The sequence below is a fragment of the Schistocerca nitens genome, chromosome 2 (assembly GCF_023898315.1).
Source record: "Schistocerca nitens isolate TAMUIC-IGC-003100 chromosome 2, iqSchNite1.1, whole genome shotgun sequence".
NCBI lineage: Eukaryota > Metazoa > Arthropoda > Insecta > Orthoptera > Acrididae > Schistocerca > Schistocerca nitens.
In genome coordinates, this window is record NC_064615.1 from 343,357,861 (window position 1) to 343,370,446 (window position 12,586).

The 12,586-nt window shown below is 40.3% G+C and overlaps 1 protein-coding gene across 2 annotated transcripts in view; it reads right to left on the reverse strand.

Annotated features, from left to right (window-relative positions):
- Positions 1-12,586, reverse strand: part of LOC126236151 (WD repeat and HMG-box DNA-binding protein 1) — a 172,918-nt gene that overhangs the window by 12,778 nt on the left and 147,554 nt on the right. For both annotated transcript variants that reach the window (XM_049945236.1, XM_049945235.1), the window contains exon 18: positions 12,355-12,525. In XM_049945236.1, coding sequence (XP_049801193.1) covers positions 12,355-12,525 — 171 coding nt within the window. The remainder of the gene's footprint in view (positions 1-12,354; positions 12,526-12,586) is intronic.

A 12,586-nucleotide genomic window follows, 5' to 3' on the forward strand; every position in this document is an offset into this window, starting at 1 on the left:
ATGTTACCTGTCAGACAAGTCTCGCATCAAATTGCATCGAGCGGATGGGTGTGTACAGGTATGGAGACAGCCTCATGAATCCATGGACCCCCCACCCCCCAGCATTGCTTTAGAGTGGCACCAGAAACACTCTTAAGAGTTTAAACACTTCCGCTGGCCACCAAACTCGCCAAACATGAACATTGTAGAGCATGTCTGGGATGCCTTGCAACGTGCTTTTCAGAAGAGATCTTCACCCCCTCGTACTCTTACGGATTTATGGACAGCCCTGCAGGATTCATGGTGTCAATTCCCTCCAACACCACTTCAGACATTAGTTGAGTCCATGCCACATTGTGTTACAGCACTTATGCGTGCCTGCAGGGGCCCTACACAATATTAGGCAGGTGTACCAGTTTATTATTTGGCTCTTGGGTGTATTTCCATTGTGAATGGTGTTCCAATGATTACAGTACGACTGGGGAATTGAGGTTTTGTCTGAAGTTTTCGGTTACATCAGGAGATGAATCTGGTGGGCGATAGAAGGACCAATTATCATTTTATGCCCATCCTTGATACTAACTTTTGCCCAAACAATCTCACATGCAGCTTTAATTTCTATCGTGGTGGATTTGTGTTTCTTGTCTGCTGCAACAAATACACTCACCTCCATTCCTCATTCCTTTCAATATACAATTAAATCTTCCTCGGAACTCTCACTGCTATCAATTTCAGGTTACAATCAGCTTTCTGTACCTAGTATTACATGAGCTACACTGCTTTTCAGGAGCATTTCAAACTCTGGCACTTTGCTGCGAGTGCTTCAGCAGTTAACCAATAGGATTTTAATACTCCCACCTGTGGGAGGTATTTCTTTTTATCTTACACTTATACAACTGGGTTTCTTATAGCTATCGTTATCTGGATTGGATGGAGTCGCCTAATCTAAAAAAAAAACAACCCTGTGTGCACTCCACATATAGTCAGCTACCTGAGTAGCAGCCTCTGATGTGTAGTGCACATGTGACCCATTTAGGGGGGCCCTACAATTCTCAATACTATGGCCAAGTCCAGGAACTTGAAGCCTAGCTTGTCACAGAATTTCAAAGTCTCTGGTTGAATCCTTCCACTAGACTCAAAACCAAAGGGCCATGATCAATTCTGGGGACAATGCTGCAAATTGTGAGCTTCATTGAAACTCCATGTGTGTAAGACTGATCTTTTGAACCTTATCTGCCAGTCACTGGAATGACCAAGTATGACCTCAGGGCCCAGAGAACTGGCATAATTTGTTCCAGCCACACACTGTAGTTGGTTGCGTTCCTGTTCCCTCAACAGTTGCTGGAATAGCCTCTTCAACATGTTGAATTAGGCCCCCAAGCATACACACTGAGTGCACCTTGTATGCTTTCCTGCCCCTTGCTGCAATTTTCTAAAGGGGTACCTTTTCATCCACCGTATGTTTAAACTTACGACAAATCATAGATACCTAACCTTCAGCATTTGCCTCCTTTTGACACTGGACAAAAAAGGTTTCCTCAAAACAGGTGAAGTGAAAGACAGCACCTCAAACTTGTCAGCTGGGGGATCAGTACAACACCCTGAGTCCTTCTTGGTCCCCATCCACCCTGTACAGGGTGCCCAGATTTACCACTGAAATGTCACTTGCAGTCAAGTGGATGAATAATGACAGATACCGTACTTTCTGCAAAGGAGACAGGATCCACAAGAGCAAATAATACTTGAGGTACCCTTGGTACCAGTACCACAGGTACATGACTCTCGGGAGTGCTTCCAACACAACAACATGCAGCAGCTGCCACTTGTTTGACAGTAGCCAGGGTGATTTCCAGCTTCTTACGAACGTCAACCAACTCATTCCGCGTTCAAGAACACATGGCAACTGAGGGCATTCTGAAGACCACAATTACTACACCATCTGGGTTGTATGTGAGTAAGTTTATGATATTGGCCTACGTAATGATGCACAAACCTGGCAATGGTTTACCGACTTTGTCTTGCGCACATTAACCTTTTGTTTTGCCTAATTGGACAACATGTTAGTGTACTCTCTGTCCACAGATCAACATCATCAGCACCTGAGAGTAGTTTTTGAGTGTTTCAAGAAGTACAGCATGGCGCTGAACAAGGTGAAATGTGTGCCTGGACAACCAGAAGTTGAATTCCTGGGTCATGGAATAGCTTCAACAGGCTCATTACCATTCATTGAGAATCTTGAAGCCACATTGCAAATACCTAAACAGTCTACAATAACAGATCTACACAGATACATAGGAAAGTTTAATTTTTAATGCAGGCATTTACCACGCACTGAAGAACAACAGACGGGTTCCAAAGTTAAGAGCAGTTCTGCTGTGCATTGGACCGAGGGGACAAATGAGGCTTTTAAAACAGCTAAAAAAGAGGTACCGCAAGCAGCAGTGCTGACACGCCCCAAGCTCCACTGGCAGTAATGGTAGATGCCAGTCAGCCAGCCATTGGTGCACACTTCCACCAATGGTTGGACAAGGTATGGCAGCTTCTGGCTAATTTTTTGCACAAGCTATCACCTTCCCTGTAAATATGGAGCACATACGATTGGGAACTTTAAAGCATATACCAAGCAATCAAGTACGTCTGACTGTAGGTTGAGGTTGAGGTGAGAGGGTTCGTGATATACACCGAATGCTAGACCTTAGCAAACGCCATCAGGGAAAACAGCAACACTTGTTCCCCATGGCAGTAAACCCAATTGGAATTTATTAGCCAGTACAGTATGGGCATGGGCCAATATCAGGCATCATTTATGTGATGTGGACTCTCTCTCGAACGGCCAGTGTCCCACGGCCTGTGAACATGAAGGTGCTTGCCAAGTCGCAACAAGAAGATCCCAAACTGCATACCTTATTGCACAATGACACTGCAGAACTTAAGTTATAGCTAGTTGACAAGCCCAGCAAGAACATGAAATTATATTGTGAGACATTACGTGGCAGATCACGACCTTTCGTCCCTGTTGCCTTTTGCTGACTAGTGTTTGAAGCCTTACATAATCTTTGTCACCGTCAAGTCTGAACAATATTCAAGCAAGTATCTCAGCAGTTCGTGTGGCCATGGACAGGAAGAGACTGCCACGAGTGGATGAGAACTTGCCAGCATTGCCAACTTTGCAACGTCACTTGCCAAGTTCATTCCCTGATCAGATAGTTCTCGGACGCTTCTTCACACTTCACCCACATTCAGCTTGACATGGTAAGACTACTTCCTCTGTCAGAAGGCCCACGTTATATATTCAAAATGATTGGTAGTATATAAGATGGCCTGAGGCGGTAGCTACAGACATCTACACAGATGCACTAGCCACCACTTTCACATTGATCTGGCTGGCGAGGTTCAGCTGTCTGTTCCATATCACTACCGACAGAAGCCGAAAGTTCGATTCAGACTTGTTTGCACAGTTGGTGAAGTTCTGTGGCTACATCCATCACAAGATGACCACTTATCATCCGGCGAGCAACAGCATGGTGGAATGTTGGCTTTGGACACTGAAGGCTGCACTAACGTGCCACGGGATGCCCTGGATATCTGCACTGCCCATAGTTCTGCTGGGCCTATGAGCCATGTACAAACCACATATAGAGTCTAGAGTCCTTGGCAGCGGAACTGGTTTATGGTGAGACTTTGTGCCTGCCAGGAGAGTTATTTGATGCCAGCCTAATGTAAAAAACAGATGAACAACCAGAGTTCCTTTGCAAATTATGAGAACATGTAAACCACATCAAACCTACAAACCTTGACAGCTGTTTGCACATCATGTTATGTACAAAATGGTTACCACAGTGAATGGAAAAGAGGCCACCGTGTCTCTTAGCAGAGTGACGCCCGTTCACATTTTCAAGCACGCATCACCCACCTTGTGGTCAAGAGCTACACATGAGGTAGATACGACGCCCTGTCTTCCAGCCCCATTGCCACTACAAGTCAATGCAGAGCATATGTGCACCATTCGCTACATACGACATGTCTACTTCCCGGCCCGTTTCAGAGAAGATGCTCCGTTTTCACCATGGGGGCTCCCGTAGGGACCGCTACACATGTCGACTGCTGCGATTGCACGTATTAGCTCTGTTCGTGGCATCCAGAGATGCTTTTGTGGCACAAGCTGAGTGACAGTGTGGTGACAAATGAATGGCGTCAACCGCCACTTGGAGCACTGTGTTAAGTTTATCACTCACTCCTTGGAGTTGTAACTCATTTACTATATGTTTATTCTGTTATTTTCTTGCTGTATATTGACAAGTCACCTATAGCAATTGATTCTTTCCCTACTGCTATTTTGTGTTAATAAGACTGTTCAAGCCTATTCTCAGCACATTATTGAGCACTTGGGTAGCACTGCATGATCTGATACTCCCATCAGTTCTATAGATGGAAATGTATTGTGAAAGAACAGCTTAGAAAGCACTTGAATTATGACAGAAGATTCTGTGTATTGAACAATTCGCTGAGCGAGTTTAAAATAATGTTACAAGTTCTCTTATCAGAACATATGTAGATAAAGTGAATTTGTCATAGTAAGTGAGGAACATTCACGGAAGGATGCTTGGACGCTGCTGTAAGAGCATGTAATTCCATAAACGGTGACATTATGATGAAACTCGATCTTTTCCGATTGATATCCTTAAAACGTACATTGTTAGGGAGGAAAATGTCAGCATGGTGAAAAGAACAAAGAGGGAATGACAGCACTGCTGTATTCATAGCAATGGTAATGGAAAGCTGAAAACTATGAGGTATTTTATGAACAGGAAAACACTATCTTGCACTTCAACAGCAATTCGTGTATTACTGCATCTATTTGTATGAGGTTTCTTACAAGATTAAATGTCAAGATGGGCACAACATGAGAAAAGCTGCTCTCACTAGCAGATGAGTTCAGCATACAAAACTACCCACAACTCTCACGAACACTGATGTATTCCTTCCATCCATCTGCATCAGTCATCTGCAGCCTCAAAATCTGATCACAGATGATTCTGTGAAAGCAAAATAAGAATTGTTATTAGGCAGAAGTCATTCCTTGAGAGAAAGTAAAGAATGGAAATTAACTTTTTACAGGCTACAGACACTTGTTGTTTCCTGATATAGTGTGATTCAGCACGCTGATTTTGCTATAGTACATCCTCAATTACAGTAGAAAAAGACTATCTTCTGAAGAAGAATGGAATGCCTTTGCTGATGATTCAGCAAGTCAGACATTTTACAATTTTTTTTTATTCTTTTTTATGACAACATCCTGACTCCCGCATCGTAAATGGAAAAAAGTGAGGTAATCGGAAGTCCTGGTGATATGTGATAATTTAAGCAGTAAAGGTAACAAATCCTCCAATAGTAGAGGTACTTAGTTGTCCTTATGTGCCTTTCTACAACTAAGTGTAAAACATTCTCTGTTAAGCATATGACGCTCCTGGAATAAACAAGTAAAAATATGTTATAATGGTAGTCGCAGGGACGACGACGAAAATGAAGAAGATTCACCTGCAGAAATCTTGGTACAGCTGTGCAAGGATTTGATACCATCAGGTGTTATGTTTTATACTTCTGTATGAGCAAGTCATTCTTGCTAGCATCAACCAGCTAGAGCACACAAAGGAAGAAACAAAGACAGTAATTAATGATTTTTCCTTTTTTTTTTTTTTTTTTTTCATCTTCTTTCTGGTTGCTTTTAAATGAAGCTACCAATTTGTGATTATACAAGAGGCATCCAATAAGTAATGCAACACAATTTTTTTCTCCCCTTGGCCAATTTCAGTTAAAAGTCCGCCCCCGGTAGCTGAGTGGTCAGCGTGACAGACTGTCAATCCTAAGGGCCCGGGTTCGATTCCCGGCTGGCTCGGAGATTTTCTCCGCTCAGGGACTGGGTGTTGTGTTGTCCTAATCATCATCATTTCATTCCCATCGACGCGCAGGTCGCCGAAGTGGCGTCAAATCGAAAGACCTGCACCAGGCAAACGGTCAACCCGACGGAAGGCCCTAGCCACACGACATCTCATTTCATTTCATTTCAGTTAAAAATGTGGAATTTTCTGTGGGACTCATGGAATATCCCTGCCTCAGTCCCTACAGTTTCATGAAGTTCTGATAGGTGGCAGTGCAATACATAGTCTTCAAAATGGTCTGTAATGGACGTACATTCCAAGCAGAGAGTTGTCGCTGAGTTTCTTTTGGCAGAAAATCAGAGTATTGCAGATAATCATAGGCACTTGCAGAATGTCTATGGAGACCTGGCAGTGAACAGAAGTGCGGTGAGTCATTGGGCGTTGTGCCTGTCATCATCACAACAAAGTTGTGCATAGCTGACCAATCTCCCACATGCCAGGCGGCCACACACAGCTGTGGGCACTCTCATTCGAGGTAATCAATGCATCACAATCAAATACCTCATCACACAACTAGATGTCTCTGTTGGTAGTGATGACACTCGTCCACCAGTTGGGCTACTCAAAGGCGTGTGCCTGCTGGGTTCCTCATCGCCTAATAGAACTGCGCAGAACTGCTTGCATGTTATGGGGCTGATCATGACAATGTTTGCCAAATATCATCTCAGGTGATGAAACAAAATGGCAATCCATGGAATGGTGCCACACTACCTCACGTATGAAGAAAAAGTTCAAAGTTGCACACTCAGCTGGTAAAGTCACGGCGATGGTCTTCTGGGATCCAGAAGAACTTATTGTGTTTGATGTCCTCCCTCATGATGCAACGGTCAACTCTGAAGTGAATTGTGTAGCCCTCAAGAAACTGAAGAAGCGTGTTTATCATCACAAAAATGCAAATGAACTTCTCCTTCTTTATGACAATGCAAGGTCTCACAAGTCTGAGCACCCAAGAGGAGTCACAAAACTTCACTGGAGCCTACAGCCTTGATCTCACACCTTCTATCTGTTTGGCCCAATGAAGGATACACTCCATGGGAAGCAGTATGTGGATGATGGGGAGGTTATTGATGCAGCAAGATGTTGATTCCAATGTCAGACGAGTAAAGATTAGATTAGATTGGATTTACTTTCATTCCTATTGATCCGTAGTGAGGAGGTCCTCCAGGATGTAGAATATGTCAGAAAAACAATAATAAATGACAAATATTTACAACTGAAACAAATAAGCTAATGTACATTCCACAGGTCCCAAGTGGAATGACTGTCATTTTTTAATAAACCCTATATGAAACAATCATTTTACAAACCCTAATGCACTGAATTTAAAATAAAAAAAAAGTTTTTTTTTTTACTTACAAGGTAATAAACATGTAATAGGGCTACTACAATACTTATTTACAATGAACACATTATTGCACTGAAATGGTGGAGAAGTTGTTTACACACACACACACAAATCAGTTGGTTCTACTGATAAACTCATCAATGGAGTAGGAGGAGTTGGCCACCAATAAATCCTCTAGTCTTCTCTTTAAACTGAATTTCACTGGTGGTTAAGCTTTTTACGGCTGCTGGCAAGTTATTGAAAATATGTGTTTCTGAATAATGCACACCTTTTTGTACAAGAGTAAGTGACTTTAAATCCTTGTGAAGATTATTCTTACTTCTAGTATTGATTCCATGAATTGAGCTGTTGGTTTGAAAAAGTGATGTATTTTTAATGACAAATTTCATTAAGGAATAAATATATTGGGAACCAGTAGTTAGAATCCCTAGTTTCCTAAACAGATCTCTTCAGGATGTTCTTGAGTTCACACCACATATAACTCTAATTGCACATTTTTGTGCCCGGAAAAATTTAGCTTGGCTTGATGAATTACCCAAAAAATAATCCCATATGACATTATGGAATGAAAGTAAGCATAGTATGCCAGCTTTTTCATTTTTATATCCCCTATATCTGACACAATTCGCATTGCAAATAGAGAGCAGTTCTGTGGTGTGCTCCTCCCAGGCAAATTTATTATCAAGCTGTAATCCCAAGAATTTAACACTGTCCACTTCTTCTATCTGCTTGTCATCGTATGTTAGCCACATACTTGTGGGACACCCCTTACAAACTGAACTGCATATAGTGTGTTTTTTTTTCAAAGTTTAGTAACAAGGAATTGACTAGGAACCAGTGATTAATGTCCACAAATATTTTATTAGCCGATCTTTCTAAGACTACGCTTGATTTGCTATTTATTGCAATGTTTGCATCATCGGCAAACAAAACGAACTTGGCATCTGGTAATGTTACTGATGAAAGGTCATTGGTATACATAAGAAAAAGTAAAGGCCGTAAAATGGAACCTTGTGGGGGACCCCACATGTAATTAGTTCCCAGATGGATGTTGCTTGATTGCGTAATACACGTCTCTTTCCTAACAACACCCTTTGTTTCCTTCCAGAGATAAAAGATTTGAACCATTTTGCAGCATTTCCTGTTAAACGACAACATTCTAATTTACTTAAAAGAATACTGTGATTTACACAGTAAAATGCCTTTAACAGATCACAAAATATACCAGTTGCCTGCCATTTATTGTCTAATGAATTAAGCACATTTTCACTGTAAGTGTAGATAGCCTCTTCAATATCAGAACCCCTTAGAAATCCGAACTGTGACTTTGACAGTATGTTATTTCAGATAAGATGGTTATAAAGCCAATTGTACGTTACTTTTTCTAAAATTTTTGAGAATGCTGGCAAAAGTGAAATTGGACATAAATTTGGTGCTATTTCTTTATCTCCCTTCTTAAACAGTGGCTTAACTTTGGCATATTTCAACCATTCAGGAAATATTCCACTGATAAACGTCTGGTTACACAGATAGCTTAATTTTTTTTTGTAATAATATGTTACTAACTCAGAATCACATTCTTTAATTAATTTTGTTGATATTTCATCATACCCACTAGCTGTTTTTGATTTTAAAGATTTTATGATGGACATTATTTCTTCTGGGGTAGTGAGGGTCAAATTCATATTATGGAAGTTACTTGAAATGTCTCATCTGAGGTATTCCATAGCAGCATCTATAGAACCTGACAACCCCATCTTTTCAGTAACAGTTATAAATTTTTGTTAAAAAGTTCTGCAACACTATACACATCTGTCACCAGCGTATTACTTACTCTTAATGCTATTTGTCCCTCTTCATTTGATGCAATAAAGATAGCTGACATTTCACACTGACTGAGTTAAAATTGGGTAGAGTTGAAATATCTGCTGATTGTTGAAAATACTTAACCAATAGCTGTTTATGCTGATGTAATAAGTTAGAATAATGTTTTTTGGTTTCTTTCTAAAACTGAAGGTTTGTCCCAGTCCTAACCTCTCTTAAAATTTGGTTTCTTTCCGTCCTCCCCCCCCCCTCCCCCTTTCCCTAAAAAAGGGTCTTTCCTGAACCCTATAACCACTAGTATTTTATCAGTCATAACAGTGCCTCCCCCCTTTAACTTTCCTGCTATTTTACCAGCCAGTTTACCCCACCCTTTCCTGCTGAGGTGAAAGCTATGGTTAGTATAATCCCACCTACTGAGAGGATCAACAGCAACCACACCAATGTGACTCTGCACCTGACAATAAGCAGCTGTTCCAACTTCAAATTAACTTTCTTGATGGAAGAGTTCAAATGAGGTCAGTCAAGGCACCCAAGAACAGATACAAACTCAACACTAGTATGCTTCGATGCTGACGCAATCTTTGCCAGGTCACACTCTATACTGTACCCAGCAGGATCTCTGTCAATACTATTACCTGGTCCACCCACTATAACCACAGTGTCTTCCTTAGTGTCATTTTTGCAAAGTGATCCTAAAACCTTTGTCACATGCTCCCGACCAGCACTAGGTTTAAAAAAGTTGGAGACCTGGTTCATCCTGCAAAAGCTGGCCAACCCCTCTTCCATAGGAACTACCAACAACAACACTTTCTTTCTCTTTACTGATTTTCCTACATTCTTACTTTTCGATTTGCTGTTGAAAGTTTGTTGTACCCTTTCTACACCTACAACTGCTTGAGGCTCACCCAGCTTCTAACTGAAGCAACAGGTCAAATCTATTTTCCATGTTCTAGGCCTGTTCCGCCTGTTGCCACTTCCCACCTCTCTTTACCCTTCTCCCTCCTAACCTGTCAAGATCTCCTTTGGCCTTGCCTAACTCAGCCTGAAGGGTGGCAATTTTCCCCTCCTGTTCTAGTATCTTCCTATCTCTACTACATATCCTACAAAACCACTGACGAGTCTCATTTACTTCCCCTAGTCCCATGCCACTACAGTCACCTACATGGAAAAAACTACAGCACCCGTCACACCAAAGCCCCGACCTAACAATTCTACGGAAGTCAAGCATTTTTCACTCATGATAAACGTAATAGTTTATTAAGAATAAGTCAGTTAAATTACAGATAAACACGAAAATATGATTCCACAAATTTGGCCTATACGCAACTGTGTGTAAACAAAAACAACAGTGCAGAGTTTCTGAAACAACAACTTAAACTTTACGCTCATTTCCAGGAATGTGAATTAAATAATGAAGAGGTATGCTACAGTTAAACTGCTGGAGAGAGCAAAGAACAGCTAAACGAAATTCTATAGATTTGCTGCGGCAAAACATAAACAGAAAATACGACTGTATGATATTTTCACATTTTCTGCCATATTACGTAAAGAAAAAGGAAACCTTTAATGGTACGCTTAAAAGGCACACTAATACACCTATTTACCACCATAATCAGTACTAAACTAAATGTTTTATAATCTACAATGACAACTTTACAAGAACACCAAAACTCGAGGTAGTCACCTTGCTGCAGGGCTGCCAATTCTCAGTGATAATCATGCGAGCATACAGGCCCTCCCAGTAAGGTGCTGTAAGGCTATCGCATTAAATGGAGATTATGCTGAGAAACAGAGTTTTGTAGACAAAAGAGTGGGGAATAATATGTTTTACTGGAATCCGGGATAAAACCAATCTGCTTTCAGAAAAAATTTGCATCACTTATTGAATGGCCCAATAAATGTGCCTCAACAGTATTTTACGGTTTGTTATGAGCAGTTATTTTTATGTTAAGCCATATTTAATTTCCAGAATCTGATTCAGCTTGTAATGTGACAGTGTGGGACAGCACATTGAAATGACCAATACCATGCCTAGTGACATTTTTTATGCCATAGTCGCGTAGTTTTCTTGCACATCCTGTAGATATGTTGTTTTGGCTATTTGTATTTTTCCTTCTATACAGGCTTTATTTTCAAATCTGTTTGAAGTCAGCATAACTCTCAATTTCTGATTCAATTTTGTTACTCGAATTAGTAGTTTACAGAATGTCCAAGAACTGTTGTCACGTCAATAGTTCCAGAATCGCACCTCAATGTTTTCTCAATCTAAATGGTTTATCTGGGATACAACAAACACAAAAAATGTTAACAATAAAACACTTGGAAGTAATTATTCTGTAATTAAAACTTAAATGAAACACTGTTGATAAATGATACACGAGCTATTTCATAGGGAGGTCATAATATATTTTAAATTGTAATTACAACAAAAAAATTCATTTAATGTGCAGTAGCTGACAATGTGTGTAACTTTTTACAAGACACTGACTAATGACTGTGACTTAATTAACCTGCTGTTCACAATAATGAAAAAAATACAAGCAATTCTTTTAAAACTATTTAAGATGGTGTGGGAGTGATCACATAAAACAGTTTCATTCCAGTCTTAGTTCAGTTTTAGTGTCACTTCAGATGTGAATCAGTGCCTGCAATGTTTGTGAAGGATGATGTAATTTCTGGTTTTATTAATATACAGGTGGCCAAACTCAAAAGTCTTGACAGTGTAATTTTTTACTGCACATTCCCATGTGCAAAAAGTCCCTAATTACTAAAGTTACATTTGCAGCAAATCAAGAATAAGAATTATTACCCCAATGACAATGGACAGAAATTTAAGAAAGCAGAACTCAACTACAACAACTAGTAATATTGCGCAACATATTTAAAAAAAAAAAAAAAAGTTAATTTTCACCTCGGGGAACCCCTAATGATGAGCACCACTGCTCCCCTACAAAAAGTTGGGTCCTCAAAAATTACTCAAAAGATGATGTTACTGTACTTTTATTTTCCCTCAAGCTTCCTCTATTGATCTGTTATCATTTTTCCCCTATTAATGATTTGTTGCTCTTTATTTTTCATCAATCTGACACATTGACACTATTTTATGCTAAGCTACATACTGACTTATACTAAAGTAGTTTCAGTAACAGCACAAACAAATCCAAGTGCTTGATACAGAATACAGTATCAAGTGTAGTGGTTACCTGCTTTTAGTACAAAGAATGAAAATAATCGGCGGTATTGCTGAGAAGAAAATCTACACTATACCTCCTTTTCTTTTTCTTCCCTCCTCTTCTTCTGCAGTAGGTCTCGATATCTTTTAAGACCCTCAGTTGCTAACTCTTGTTGTGTCACACCTGGAAATTCCTTCTGCAAATTACTCTTCTCTTCCTCAAACCAGTTCTCAAAGGAACCTAACTTCTGCACACATTCACCATTCTGGAGGAAACAAAAAGAAAGACATTCCTTCCCAAAATTCTGCCTCTTCGAGCATATACAA